This window comes from Rhinolophus sinicus, chromosome 5 (assembly GCF_057876585.1).
Source record: "Rhinolophus sinicus isolate RSI-liver-muscle chromosome 5, RSI-T2T, whole genome shotgun sequence".
Lineage (NCBI taxonomy): Eukaryota > Metazoa > Chordata > Mammalia > Chiroptera > Rhinolophidae > Rhinolophus > Rhinolophus sinicus.
Window position 1 is genome coordinate 81,949,400 of NC_142505.1, and position 16,068 is coordinate 81,965,467.

Below are 16,068 nucleotides of genomic sequence, written 5' to 3' on the forward strand. Positions count from 1 at the left end.
CTCATGTGTACCTGCACCTAATTTAGATGAGGAGACCCTGGCTCCTGCATCTGAACCAGCCCTAACAGATGAGACTTTTTTGAGGAAGGGGGATCTTGGGTGAGGATGAGTGTATCTTTCATGTGTGAGGACTATAAATAATTTGAGACCAGAGGGCAGACTGCAATGGTTTCAAAACATGTTCTTTGACCATCTTTCTACCAAGAGGTGAAGTCTAATTCTGCTCCCCTTGAGCCTGGTTAGGCCTCGGTAACTCTCTTCTAACAAACAGAACATGGTGGAAGTGATGCTAGTGACTTGTGAGGTTAGAACACAAAGACAAAACAGCTTTGACTTGGCCCTCTCCTGGGATGGACGATGCCACCATGCTGTGACGAAAACCAGGCAAGGTCTCAGAGGAGAACCAGTCAGCATCAACTGCTATCAGAGAAGAAAATTTAAAATGACCCAGTCTGACTGCTCATCTGTCACCTGACTAAAACTATACATGAAAGATACTAAACCTCCTAGCTGAGCCCAGTCAATCCCTGGAATTGTGAGAGATAATAACTAATAATTGTTGCTTTTGAAGCCACTATATTTGGGGGTGCTTTGTTATGCAGCCATAGATAACTGAAACGGTCTGCCATAGGTAGTTGGGCTCTGGGACACGGAAAGATTAAGGGAATTTCCCCAAATTCCCACAGCTAGTCAGGAACAGAGTCAGGATTTTAATAAGAGAATCCAAAGCCATTCTCTTTCCACCAACAATAGACATGACAATAGTAACTGCAGCTCGTCTGCATTGAATGTTTTCTGCAAGCAGGCACTGTTCTAAGCACTTTACATGGAATGACTCACTGAATCCTTATCACAGTGCTATGAGGTAGGTATTATTAATAGCCCCATTTTATAGCTGGGGCACAAAGAGGTGATTTAATTTGTGCAAGGTTATAGAGCTAGTAAGCCAAAGAGCCAAGATTCATCCTTCAAAGTTGGCTCCAGAGCATGCAGCCTTAAGCACTCTGTTATGTATAGTTGAAACTTCAAAACAGATTACATAAATTGAGAAGAGAACCAAGGACAGCCCCTTAGGGACTGTACCCTTTACAAGGTAGGCAAAAAGAAGAAGAGCCAGTGATGGAGTAATCTGTGAAGGAAGGGGGAGGGGAAAGAACCAAACACTACATCTATAGCATTACTGGAGGAACCCATGGCAGGATCCACAAACTAGCTTCAATCTTGAAGGGTAACCAGGGCAACTGCAAACCAGCCATGAGACCCACGGTTTCAGTAACAAACTCTTATGAGGAAAGTAATCTTTGAACCATAGAATGGAGAGTAATGTCCTCTGGATTCCCCCCTGAGTCATGTGGACAGAGCAGCACTGCTGCCCTTTTTTATTCTGCCTCTTACAATGACAAGACTCATCTCTACCCTGGAATGATTAGACTCATATTTAACTTCAGAGATGAGAAAAGTAAACTCTTGTATTTACTTTAGAAAGAAATGGTTCATGACCTTGGCCCAATGAAAACCATCAAACCCACTAGAACTCTTTATCAACTTGACGTTTTCTTTTAGACATAGCTCCTTGCATTAAAGTTTCAAGTGACCCCTCACAGAACTAATCTATTAGGTTGGTGCAAAAGTACTTGCAGTTTTTGCACTTATTTTTAACCTTTTAAACCGCAATTACTTTTGCACTAACCTAATAGAACCAATGCCTTTAACTCTTACTCTGTACAACAAGCTCTGGCCCTACGGCAGACCATTCATCACAAGTCCTGAGGCTGTGATACCACCCAGGAGAAGCACGGAAACCACTTTGTGTGTGGGCAAAGGTAGCAGCTGAATAAAACCAGAAGAGGTGAAAACAGTGCTCGCAAGGGAACCAATCTCAGCTCTAGCTCCCATTTGCCCTCTCAGTTAGCTGAGTGACTACCACGCACAGTGGAAACCTACTCAGATAATTTACATAATGAGAAACAAAGGCAGCAAGCTCCCTCCCAATCTGGGGCCACCCATGTGCCTCCCTTCAGCTTACAAGTTAGATTCTTTCCCAGCAGTAAGGACTTTCTCTCAGAGGTGGTGATGTCTTGCTCTGCCCAGAGTACGACACTACCTGGCTACACATCCTAGGATCTTCTCAGTATAGGCCTGAATCACCTGGGTTGAGCCCCAGACGTACCATCTGAAACGGTACTTTTACTGTCAGTACTTGGCCATGATAATTTAATGTACACGTCACTAAGAGACCAGTGAATGTTACTAGCCTTTTTGGAGAAAGTATTCCCTTTCTCCAAAATGAGACCTGGAAGTATGGGAGAGACCTTCTTGAAAAAACCCGTTTTGTCCAAAAGAACCGTACCTGAGAGAAATTTAGCCAGATTTGTTGGATGTGCTTCCACTCTCATGGGTACCTATCCCAGGCCTTGTTCCTACCTTCCCACTAGGTCCCTCAGACCTGATGTCCAAGGAAGGGTTGGAAACTCGGTACTAGAAATTTCTGGAAACTTTTCTGGTTCTTGGGAATGGAGGCTGAGCGATGGCTTTTACATTGATGACAAAAGCAAGTATGACAGCAGGCCTAAGTAGGATGGTGGGAAGCGTGGTGGGATAAAGTGGGAGGGGTGGAGTACCACGTGAGAGGGTATCAGAAGTAAAACCCACATGAACAGACTATGAAAAGGAAACCAACTAAGAGTAAGCAGTCCGACAGGCTGCCTTTGGAAGCCCCAGTGTCCTTGGAAAGAAACTCTTCATTTGCGGGCCTTGGTTTTACTGTGTGACAGTTGGATCATGCCATGATCTTTCTTCCTTTTTTAAAAAAAACTATTCTTTTTATTATTTTTTACCCCCAAAATCCAATCAACCAATGACAATGCTGGGAAAGTTACACTGGTTGCAGCCCTGCTGTTTTTTTCTCACTCAGAGATAGATCATTAACCTAATCTACTTGTGCCATCCTGACTGATAAATAAACTCTCCCCTTTAAGCCATACAAAGTTACTCTGGAATAGAGTCATCCATTGGGCAGTGCTTGTGAAATTCATCGCTGGCCTGAGCAACTTGGTGGGGTACTCTACTGACATTATACTTATGGTCACAGGCACAAGTGGAAGGGACTCTGACTTGAGGAAGCTGAATGCCATAGTTTTCTGCAAGGTGACAACTAGTGATCCTTAGGAGCTCTTAGCTAGAAGGAAACTCCCTCTGGAGAGCCTCTAACCCCTACCCAATACTTCTGCTAAGCAGACATGGCAGAAAATGCCTCATTTCAAGGAAATGTTGAAAGAATGAAGATGCCAAAGGACAGACATGAAGAAAAATTGGGTTCCCACTCCCTACTCTTTTAGAAAAAAACAAAATGATCTAAGAACCAGTACTGGCCTCAGAAGTCCCCAAGCTGCCTACTAGGCAAAAAGGTACAACCACTCCTAATTTGTGAGCTCAGCTTACTACAGAAGACACCTGGTCATACCTCTTACCTCCTAAGCTATTCAGCTTGAAGCATGAACAAGCCAGAGTAACAGAGTCTAATTGGACATTCTAGTGAGAGACCAGAATGTGGAATATCCAAAAAGCTCATATAGCAAGTGAAATTGGAGAATTATGCAGAATGCCAACTAACAAAAAAACAGAAAGGAACATAAGCCAAAATATTGACATGCGTGAGGAAAACCACCTAGAGATAAAACTTGAAAAGAGAGACATACTTTCAAGAAAAGGAACATATTGGGCCGGCCCAGTGGCTCAGGTGGTTGGAGCGCTGTGCTCCTAATGCCGCCCTGGATCTGGGCTGCCGTGAGCAGCCGGAGGTCGGTGTGTGCACAGCGCAAGCACAGCATGTGCTGCCACGGGCTGCCGTGTGCTGCCATCGAGAGCTGCCGTGAGCTGCTGTGAGTGGCCGACCAACAACCGGTGACTGACTGCCTCAGCCGGGGGGAGCGCAATGCTCATAATACCAGCATGGGCCAGGGAGCTGTGTCCTACACAACTAGACTGAGAAACAATGGCTTGAACCAGAGTGGGGGGTAGGGGTGGGGGTGGAAGTGGGGTGGAAGAAGCAGAAAAAAGAAAAGAAAAGAAAAAAGAAAATAAACATACCATGGACTATCAAGAAAAAGAAAACTGAACTGAAACATAAATGAGAAGCAAAATTTTGCCCTTTAGCAAGCAAAATGTCTGAAGATGCTTTCCATGGTTGGTCTGTCCCTTAGCCTGGGCTATCATGTGAGGAAACTTGAAACCTGTCTAGAACATAAGTGATCAGGAGAGAAAACCAAAGGGCTCACTCACTCCTTACTTTCTTGACAATATTTAATTACTGCCCCCAAAGATCTTACAATAAGCTGAAGGAGATAAGATGTTGACCCATCAAAACATAATTGATAGTGCATGGCGTTCAATGATAAGTGTCATATAAGTGATACAAGTCATAAATACTAAAACTTCAAGAATAAGAATAAAATGAGGAATACTTGCCCATTTCTCTCTCTCATCCTGGTTATTTTGTGTACTACAAACACATCCCTCTGCTACTGAAAACACTGTTCTCTGCATGGAATTAATGTAATCAATTGATTTCATCTCTCTCTATCCCTAAACCACCCCCACCTCATCTATATCTTTCAGAATCCCATCTCAAACTAATTCTCCAAGAAACTTTCTTTAATCTTCTAACCAGATATAATCTTCCCTTTATGACTGTTCCCCTCCTCTCAAAAGCATTATGTTGGTATATCTTATGACATTCATCATATAATGGATTGAATGACTGTTCTATCTTTGTAACTTGTAGATTGTAAGCTCCTTGATGACAAGGGCCATGTCTGATGCAACATTCCTAAGGCACAGAGTACATATTCAAATATTTGTTGAAGCAAACATTTGAAAGATAGAATTGAAAGCTCCTTTAGTAATACAACTTTTGGGATACCAAAATGCATCACTGTCAAAATCAAATTAATGATGTCCTGACTTTCCCATGGGCTGGACCAGGTATTTAGCCGTGTGGTAACATTCCTCTCATTCAGTTTTAAGGAATGTTAGGTCAGCTTGGCTTCTGTTAGTTGGATCAAGATCAAGACCAAGACCAAGTAAAACATCCCAGCCTAAAGGACAAAGACAGATCCTCAGTCTGTATAAACAGATCAAGGAGGAAAAGAAGAGGGGGAAGCCAATGTCCTCAACACAGGGCAGGAAATCTGTGAAGGGAAAAGAGAACCATTTAGGATTCTGTTTCTGAAGAGAAAATAAAAAGTAAGCTGAACATCACATCTTGGGGAGGTCTATGTTGCTGGTAGAATACAGGAACCCTCTAGGATACCTATTCCCCAGGCCACTCTGGAAACGTCTGCAAGGGTAAATGGAATGTTAACCACCTCCAGCCCCACCCCAGGAGGCAAGCCACACAATCAGGTCCTACGCTGAGGCACAGAGAAGAGCTAACAGGCTCTGTCCCAGAGAAGGTCCCTGGAGAGACTATTTGGATTTCATTTCATGCACAAAGTGGGAAGAGAACATAACTGTAGAAAGAGCTCACACGCCACACTCGCCAGCAGCAACTAGCCAGAGAAGAAGGTGCCTTAAGTTAACCTTATTTCATAATTATGAAAAATATCACTGCTGATTAGCAGCAAATGACCTCAGTCGGTGTGAATCTGTCTTTTGACCCCAGATTGGTAAAAGCTGCCCAGTTCTAAGCCTGGGCACAGCCTGTCCTCTTTTGTGTCATCCTAATGCCTTTTAATCACCCTCCTGGTTTGCTTCAGTTCCGACAGCCTTCCGTGGGTCTCTAGCTCACTGAGATTTATCTGTGTGTGCTGTTGTTTTTAGAAGACTCTACTTCCATTTCAGATAAGATGGTCATTTGTTCATACTTGTCATAATTCAGCACTTCTACCAGTCAATTCATCTACTTTCCCCAGTTTTCTAGAGTTCCCTATGTGATCTTTTGAAATTCATAACCTGGATGTATTTCACGTACGAATTCCAATAAGTAAAGTGGGAGAAAAGGGTTAATTCACTAGAAACAGGTCCAAAATCCCCATTTCACATACATCCAACCAAACTCAAAATTGGGGGAGAAATTTCTTTAATGTTTGGTGTAGGTTACACTGACAACACATCGGACCTTGAAAAGAAAAACCCAAGAACAAGTTGTTGAAGACAGACATCACGGATGCTGACATCATCATTCGTTTTCCAAATCAATGTTCCAAATTGCCACATGCCACTGAGCCAGCAGGATTTAGAGGGTTAAGACTTCCCACTGTTTAGATTTGCATATTTGTTTTCCCCCTACTTATCCAAATGGCAGGTCCCTGATCCTCTGACATTTTATGTTCAAATCAGTTACCTTAAAGACTACTTCAAACTAGTATTTGAGTGGCTAATTCCCCCTGGAATTGTACCAGTTGTAGAGTTAGTTATATGGTCAAAATCAACCTCTTCCTCCGCAGTTGGGTCTTTGGCTTCTAAATGAAACTCAATGCAATCGTGCATTGTGGACTTTTCTTTTTCCATATGTGGAATCACGTAATTTCCCACTTGGATGCTATTGTGACATTAGCAATAGAGTGAAACAGTAGGAACTGCTGTATGAGCCGAGCTGCAGCCCCAAAGATCAGTGACAAACCTTTGGATCTCTCCTTTGAGTATCCCAATTAAGACTCACTCACAAAATTCGTTGTCATGGAAGAGTTCCTAATGGCAAAGTTTCTGAGAAGTAAGTTGGTATTTTCACTCCTGATCCTAGCGTTATGTTTGTGAGGTAGGGTACTGGTTAAGATCTTGGGTTAGGTTAAAAATTATATGTATTACTTAGGAAGAATTTACCATAAAATTAGCTTAATGGCAAAATTAATGTTCTCCATCTGTTAAGAAGAAATATATAAGGCTATTTTGAAAAACATTTTGCTTTTAGAGAAATACACATTTCAAGACTATGTTACTTTACAATTGCCTTAGAGCTGGGTAGCTGAGGACAGAGGTAAGAGGGAGACTTTTCACCTTATAGTCTTACGTACTTCCTGAATTTTGAGCCATATAAATTTTACATATTCAAAAATTTAAGTAAAATTTTATAAAGAAAAAAACTAATGACGTATTTGTTGTTAGGAAATAAATTTAAAATGTCCTCGATAATAAAATACGGTAAAAAGGATTGGGACCAAGAGGAAGTTAGTCACCTAGTTAGTTAATATCCCACTCTCTCTAGCTTCCAAACCATTTGTTAATTCAAACTGATTGTTGTTTAAACATGGGGTTGGGGGAGTGGTAATCTAGCTTCCAAAAAAGAGGGTCTTTCTTCTGTGGCAAGACCTTTATTCTCCACTGCTCAAATCCCATTAACACTAACCAGCACAATGATTAAGCACTTTGTGGTTAAGTACTCTAGTTGATAACGACTGCTTTGGAAGAAAGGTTCCCACAGCACAGGTAAAGGCTATCATCAAACTCAACTTTTGAGCATAGAACTTGGTGTCACAGATGCAGAATTAAGATTGTTTTAATATTAATCTGGAGGCTTGCTTTTTAAACTTCACTTGACTTCATCCATTCATTCAAAAGATACTTATGAGAATCTCACTATAAGCCAGGCAGGATATCAAACTGTGGGGGGCAGGAGAGTGAAGAGAAACAAGACCTGAAAGATAAGATATGGTTCCTGCCCCCAAGAATCACAGTCTGCAGAGGAAAGCAGCCACTGAAGGAAATAATGATATTATGGTGGTAATTCTACCCCTAAATCTATAACCAAGCCTTGTCCTCACCACTAGGACTGGTCAATTTCTAATCTAGTTTCACTTTCCCATCTTCAAGCTGCTGCACAGCTGGGTTTCCAGCTGGCTGGGGAAGAAAAGATTCTTTAAATAAACAGCATTTTAAAAATATGCAGTCGCTTTTGCTATACTGAATTTTGTGAACCACCTTCCTCTAATATGTGAATCTAGGTGCTAAATTAATTTAAAACAATCCTAAAGAATGTAAAAGTCCCCAGGTACATACCTTTTCCATCTTTAACAACGAAGTACACTCTACTTTGGAAGAAAACTTGCAATCAGAAAGTCCCGAAGGAAGAATGATTGTCCTTTTTTTAATACTATCTACTGTGTCTATTCAATAAGGAAACAGCTTAAAACCATGTATATAGGAAAGCAACAAGATAGGATGTGGTTATACCAAAATATATGCAACCATCATTAAAAAGGCAGGACTATTTGCAGAACAGGGTGCTTTTATAGCATTATACAGAGTTGCTAATCCCTGAACGTCCTTTCTAACAAATTTCCCTCTCCTTTCCACAGAAGGCACAGAAAATCCTTCCATGTGCAATTTTCAGAGAAATGCAAAGATTTTACTCAACCCTTGACCACCTGAGGTAGTCACTTTGGATGAATGATACACATTAGATCTATAAAGATGCCCCTCTGGCAGGTAGTGCTTTTCCAGGAGAACTTCACAGGCTTTAAGTCAACATTTCACAGTGGAGGTAAAATTAACCATTTATAAGGGTCTAGGATAACCCCTGTGTTGTTGCTACCGAGGCATGTGACAACTTTTAAGCACAATATATCCTCTGTATGGTAGGTGCATTGTCCCAAAATCCTGGCCCACCAAACACAACTTTCTAGATCATCTCCTAGGAACCAACACTGTTCAGACCCAAGACACACTCAGAGCTGAAACTGGCTAAACAAAGTAACAATTCAACCACAGTTGCTCAATAGAACAGCCATGATGACAGTTCCCAAGTGCCAGTTTCCCTATTTTGCAATGGGCAAATCTGCTTCAAGGAGAAAATGTTCCCAATGACCCTGTGGCCCAGAGGGCTTTCTTTAGAGATAGAAAAAGAAAACGAATTTGTTAGTTATTTCCTGCTGAACACAAGGAAGGTGTTGTGGTTAGTTAGGATGATTTTGTTTCCTTATTTAATAAGCCATTACCAGTGCATGTTTTCTTTAACCACACAGTAGAAAATAAGAAAATGCAGTTTATGCTCTTGTCATATGAGTATTATCACCAGTTTCACAAGTTTCTACTTACAAACATGTCCTTTAATTTCTGCTGCCCTTATATAACCCCCCAAACTGACACATGTCTATATGCTATTAATTCAAAACAAATATTTTTGCATTCCAAAATATTTACTTCCACACCAACCCTGCGCCTTGATCATTTGTGATGTGTGAGGGCCTTCTCTTTAGCAGTGATTGCAGTCCTAAATTTATCTTTTTGAGAGCTATACTACACATGCTATTTTAATCATATGAGATGACCATAACCTAGAAGCAGACTATATTTCTGATCCTTGAATCCTTCATGATCTTCACATTCAACTATTAAACTCTTAAATGCCCACTAAAGCAAACAAGGTATAATTGATGGAGGGGGAGGGGGGGGCTGGGAGCAGACAAGCCAATCAGTCAGTCTATGGAGTTATCTGACAATGACCATCGGATCTCAATGGACCAGACTAGAGATTATGTGGCAGTGTGCTCTGTGCATATTCAGGAGCAACTCACCGAAATCCAGAACAGAAGCTGTCCTTGGACAAGGTTCAATAAATGTTTTTACTATCTATTTCCCACTGCATAATACAGTTCCAGTTACCCGAGGGATCTCAGATAAAATACTTAGCAGAATAAAAAATTAGAAATTCTTAACTGGTCTCAACTTGTCTTCATAAAACATTTCAGAGCATAAAACCAACATTACAGAGCAGTAAACAATATTCCTCAGAACAATGTCAGAGACGGAACCTGATATTATCACCAAATGTTTCCCCCTTGCTAAGCCACTGCCAGATTCTTCTGATTAAAGTCAAGTGAGCACAGTTGAACATAATGCCTAGATATACTCCCACCACTAAACTAAAATTTGTCTGTTGAAGGACAGGGGTGGTGGTGGTGGTAGTGTGGGGGAGGGAGTGAGGAAGCTTACAAAAGTCAAAGGCATTGATTTAAAGACAAGGCAGCCAAACTTCCTATGAGCTATTCCACATTGTTTGCTACTCAAAGCCTCTTACACTACCCAGAATCAGTAAACTGGGTAAACATACCAACATCTATGACTGTCTAGGACATCTATCACAGTTCAGTGATTACACAGGTCAGAGTCACACCACAAGCACCAAATTCAGCCTTAGTTGGGACAAAATGAAATCCCAATATGAATAAGCACAAGACAAGCTAACACTCCAGTATGAGAACAATTTGGTTTGAAATACCTTCCTGAGAAGTGAGTACTGGCTTCAGGGACAAGAAGAAAAAGCTCCTAAATTGACAATTCTTTGACTTTTGACCTGGGAGATCTGCTTTCCCAGCTGCACAGATCTATAGATTTCGGTGTTTTGTTCCTCATCACCTGCATTCCTGTGCAGCACCCAACATCATGAAGAGGAGAGATGCAGTCCACACATCCTGCCAGTAAGATGTCAGAGCTGAACTTACAGCATTCAGCAGAAGTTACTCTATTTCATCGTCATCACCATCACAGCCCTAGTAAGAGCTCCCAGAAACAGCCCAAAGAAGTGTCTGCTCCCTAGTCCTGGAGGTTAAGAGAAGGCTGTGCTACCCACTTAGCAGGCAATCACGACTGAGAAAATCACGATGGAGAAAAAACCTGAGCCACATGGAGGACGGAAAACAGTAGCAGAAAAAGTCCAACTCTGCCTGCGCCAGCGGTGTAGATGAGCAGAGCCGGGAGCCCAGGGGAGGAAAGAGGGGGCGGGGGCCATCATTCCCTAGGAGAACTTGTAAGTGGAGGCCTTCACAGCCTGGGAGTCTGCCCAGCTGCTCCTGCAGACCCTGCCAGCCTCGGCAAGGCAGGCCCGTGGGAGCAGAGCGGGCAAGGCCTCCGAGGGTCACTCCTGACTCACTGAGCCTCGGACCAGCACCACCCGGACCTCTCCGTTTTTCCTGCCGCTACTGGGCTATGATGGCAGCTTTCCAGCCCCACATGCCATATATCAGCCGCAGATTCCTGCTGGCACAAGCCAGCGCCTCCCCCCGCCCCCCACCCCTGGCACACTTTGAGCCTTATCCTCCTTCTCCCTAACCTCAGCCCCCTCACCCCCCCTTGCCAGGCGCCCTGCCCAGGGGCGGCCCCACCCCCCGCGCCCGAGCACCGCCAGGCCTGGCACCTGCAGCACCTCCCCGCCCCACCCCCATTCTCTACCACCTCGCCCCTCCCCCCTTTCTCCAGCGGACGGAGGGGGCGACTCACCGCAGTCAGTGCACAGGATCTTGCCCACCTCTTTCTTGAGGTTTTTGCCGTTAGTGTCGAGAGGGGCAAAGGCCGTCTTAAAGACTAAGGGCTGCTCCGTGGGCTCCAGGAAAAAGATGTAGCGCTGGTTCCTCTCGAGCGGCGCACAGGAACCCACGCTGATCACCTGCTCGCGCTGCAGCCCCCCGCTCCGGAGCGGCCACTTGTCCAGCACCTTCACCAGCGCCACCCGACCCGAGGCGGGCGGTTCGCGGGTGCTGTTGGAGCTGGAGCCGCCGGCCGGGGCCAGACCCTGTACCTTGCCCTCTACCACCACGGGTGCCTTGTACGCCTGGTCCTGCACTGACTTGAGGCTAGGCGAGTAGCAGGCAAGCGACACACCGAAGAGCAGCATGGAGAAGCCGGGGGCCGGGTCGCGCCTCATGCCGCCGGCGGCTGCGGCTCGCGAGCGGGCGGCGGCTCTCCGGGCTGCGGGGCTGCGGGGCTGCGGCTGTTGCGGCGGCCGCGGCTCTGGGGGCGCAGCGGGACGGGAGATGCTGCTGTGGCTGCTGCTGCTGCTCCTGCTGCTGCTGCTGCTGCTCTCGCTGCTGCTGCTGCTGCTGCTCCTCTCGCTGCTGCTGCTGCTGCTGTCGCTGTCGCTGCTGCACCGAGCCTTCTTCAGTGGCGGCGGCGGCAGCGCTGAGCAGCAAACCTGCCGCATCTGGCCAGGCCATTTGGGGGGCTCCGCCGCTCCGCCGCCGCCGCCTTGGGAGGGGAAACAGAGCCTGCTGGAAAACCGGAAACAGCGTAACGTTAGCGCCTCGTAGCCCTCCACCGGCAGCCTGGGGAGGTGGCCCAGCTAGGGCAGGGGGCAGGCGGCAAGCGGGCCGCGATGCGCAGCGCGGAGCCGCGCAGCGCTCCCACCCTGAGCGCCAGGACCTGGAGGAGGTTGCGGAGGATGGGACGCCCGCCCACTTGCTCTCTCGCGCCCCCTCTACCTCCGGACCGAGTGAGGAGCGCGGCTTCTGCAGGGGAAGCTTGGGACTGCACTGCTTTAGTGCCCAGCTTCAGGGCCCTCAGGGGCGCGGGAAGGATCGTGCTACCCTTTGCTCTGGGGATTTATCCGCAAGACAGTGGGGTAGTGCGTGAGAAGGGGGCGGAGTAAAGATAACGGAATCTGACACCGTCCGAAGAACGTGGGAGTGGGACACAGGGCGTACCCCTGTCTGTGGCCACCGGTAGCACCCAGGGAGACTGCCACTGCCCGGAGGGGTGGGGGCGGGGTCCAGCCTCCCACCTCCTGGGTTATCCCCTTCTCTGGGAGGACCCTAGAGGCTGGCCCCTAATCGAGCCCACGTGCTCGGGCCTGCCACCGCCAGGTGAGCGCTGGAGATTCGAGTTGAGTGGGGGAGGATCCTAACCCCGTCATTTGGGGATGAGTTGGGGTTACATGGGGTCTTGTGTCTGCATTGAGAACACCTAATCCGAAGTGGTGGTTGGGAGAGGGAGTCCTCAAGACTGGGCTCTCTCCAGCCGCCAGACTGGACCAGGCTCATCTTTTAAAAAGCGGCTCCTTAAGGAGATGGGGGCTTCTTGGGAACCAACCTGAGAGCCAGAGCCTGTCAGGTCAGAGGCTGCTTGCTCCACAGGAAATGGTTTCTTTTTAAAAGTCTGGTGCTTACAAGAGACAGGAAAGTTTGCTCCACTGAGGCTAGGATCAGATTTTAAAAAGCAATCCACGATCCATTCTCCTCATACCAATAAGGGTCCAGGGAGTTTTCAATACCCACCTTAAATGCTTGAAGGATGTGGAGCATTTTATCCCTGACTGGGCCCCGCAGGAAACCGGCCCAAGGCTCTTACTTAGGCTAAGACTGCAATTCTGGAAAGAAGCGGGAGGCTAGACCTTTCCTCCTGGCTGTCTAAGAAAGAGACACCTCAAACTTAACATATCCAAAGCCAGCAGCGTTATTTCTCCCACCTCACTCCAAATTCCCTGTAATTATTAATGGCACCGTTTTATATTATGTTATTGCAATTATTTTTAACCTTTTAAACCACAATTACTTTTGCACCAACCTAATATTTGGCCACTCAATCCATTCCAATAAATCCCTTAGTTTCATCTTCTTCTCCCTCATCTAATCAATCACCAAGTCCTTTGGCTCTACATTTAAAAACATCTCTGATTTATCTAGTTCCTCTCCAAGTCTCTCATGAATACTCTAAGTCCAAGAACTCATCATCTCTCACCTGGACAGCTGCAAAGCCTCCTAAGGGGTCTCCACCCCTCGCCTCATCACCTTCCTCCAGTCCTACCACTGCCAGAGTGATCTTTCTAAAACTAAACTGCAAACATGATTTGCCCATGCCACTGCTCTCAGGAGTAAAATCCAAGCTCTTCAACACGACTCTTCATGGACTCCCTGGACCTAGCCAGCTCCGTGCTCTGGGATCCAACCACCTACCATAGCATGCTTAGTACACTGCACTGTGTCTTGGTGTGCTTCTGCACCTAATGTCTCTTATATCCAGGAAGCCTCACCTCCACATTGTCCACCTAGAACGTGATTCTTTCCCAAGGCCCAGCTCAGCATTATACCGCATCCCTCCCTTCCATCCCCACCACCAGACACAGACATGATGGAATTAATCTTTTCCTTTTCTGTGTTACTGTGTGCCTCATACATATTGCTGAACTAATCTGTACTGTACTTCAAGCAGCTGTTAATAGGGCTGCATTAGACCCATCAGACCAGGCCCCTTAACAGTGGGGATTATATCCTGTTAGTCTTTGGATCCCTATCCAGTGGGACGTCCAACACCTGTACCTGGCTTAGAATAGGGATCAGCAAATCTTCAGTGAACTGAAAGTCAGCTCTCTTAAAGGCACAGGCCATCTTTTTGGTCCCATCATTGTCCCCTGTCACTATAAGGAAGATTGCTAACTCCACCCTCTCATTTTTCAGTGGAAGAAACAGTCTCAAGGAGAAAAAGGGACTTTTTCTCAAGCTCACACACAGCCAAGACTGTACTCTATCTTCTGTTTCTGAGACCAAAGCAGTGGAAAAGAGCTTGTGCTCCGGGGTCAAGCAGAGCTGGGTTGCAAACCAATTTTGTAACTTACTAACTTTGGGATAATCTATTTCACCCTCCAGGCCTCAGTTTCCTCATCCATATAATGGAGGTCATAGAAGGGTCTACCTCAAAAAGTTGGTTTTTGCTTATTATGTACATATTCAATAAACATCCAATTGCATGGCTCCTCTGTGCCAATCACCGGGGCACAGTACTGGTCACTGGGTAGACTGCAGTGAACCAAACCGACACTCCCTGCTCTCAAAGCTCATACTTGAATTGGGAAGACAGCAGTAAACTGGTAGATGAATAGGTAACTAAATTACTTAGAGTGATACGTGTCCTGCAGGAAATAAACAGGATGAAATGATAAGGAATAATGGAAAGGGGACAGGGTAGATCTACTTGGATAAGGGATGGCTTCTCTGAGGAGATAACATTTAAACAGAGACTAGAAGGATTTGAAGGATGTCGATTATGTGAGATAAGTGTAAAGTGCTTAGAACAATGCCTGGTGCAGAGTAAGGGCCAAAATTAATGTTCGATATTATTGATATTTTACTTATACCAGTGGTTTCCAATCTAAGAGCTGAGAATTGCTAAGTGGTATGTAGTTATTGCAGACTAAGACTTTCTGCATATTAAAAAATGTGATGCACCTTTTCAACAGTAGGTATCACTGTGATAAATAAAAATACATATTCTCTCTCTCTTTTTTTACCTATCCATTTTACAGTATAACAAGACATAGTTTAGTATGAATAAAAAAGATTGAATCAAAGTGAAGAAGAGAGACAAGATATGCTACCATTTTGTCTTTTTTTAAAGGATAAATACATGAATATTTGTAAAGCATAGGTTACCTTTGAAAAGACACAGCAGAAATTAAAACAACAGTTGGCTCTGGGAAGGGTACCAGGTGCCTGAGGAATGGAGTGCAAAAAACTACTTGTCATAATATTCCATTTTGTGCCTTGTGACTTTGTATCAAGTTCATATACTACCTATCCAAAAACCTTTTAAGAAGTGATCCTCTAATTTTTTAGTGTTGCCGAATTTTTATCATGTATTTTCTCAATCAAAAGCTACCTAAAGTAGAACTACTATTATACAGAATTCCTTGAAATTTTCTTAGCTTAAAATGAGATTCTCAAGCTAAAAGGGTTGAGAATTGTTTCTATAATTCAGAACTATAATTTTATCCTCTTTAGAATGCAAAGGTAAGTTTTGAGATCCCAAATCTGCTAGAATTCTTGTGGCCACAGAAGGTGGGGACTTAGGCAGAGACTTCTAAAGGGAAGAAAGGTACTTGTCTAGCTAGTTTTCTTCAAGGTGTGATGTGTCTGAGGACAAGTTTCCAGAATTAGCCTCAGACATTTAGTATAGAAGAGGAGGGTATTTGGTTTCCTAGGATAGCCTAATTCCTGGGGATGAAAGTGAATTAGTAGTAGTAGTAGAAAGTGAATTAGTCTTAGAAAATAAAGCTTGATATTCTGAACCTGTTAACTCTCATGGTAATTCAATAATTCATAATAAAGATAATGGCAACCATATATTTATAACCTATTGTGTGTCAGGAGTTTTATGTATATATTTCCATGCCCCAGCAACTTTGCATTTTACAAATTGAAGAGACTTATAGAGGTTTAATACCTTGTCCAAATGACAGGCAGAGTTGGGTTCTCATTCAGGCTTGCCCATTGCCAAAATGCTTGCTTTGTGCACACCACCACCATGTCTGTCTGAGTGACAGGCGTCTCTCAGCCTCCCTGTCATTGTCATCTGAGAGGTCTCTAA

At 44.7% G+C, this 16,068-nt stretch overlaps 1 protein-coding gene across 7 annotated transcripts in view; it reads right to left on the reverse strand.

Annotated features, from left to right (window-relative positions):
• The window catches only part of NRG2 (neuregulin 2), a 176,341-nt gene extending 164,069 nt beyond the window's left edge, over nt 1–12,272 (reverse strand). For 4 of the 7 annotated variants that reach the window (XM_074313629.2, XM_019740335.3, XM_074313628.2 and 1 more), the window contains exon 1: nt 11,215–12,162. In XM_074313629.2, the coding sequence (XP_074169730.1) occupies nt 11,215–11,914 (700 nt within the window). In that variant the 5' untranslated portion in view covers nt 11,915–12,162. Of the gene's footprint in view, nt 1–11,214; nt 12,164–12,191 lie in introns of those variants that run through there. The other 3 variants (XM_074313624.2, XM_074313626.2, XM_074313623.2) reach the window with 2 other exon arrangements.
• Nucleotides 12,273–16,068: the final 3,796 nt, after the last annotated feature.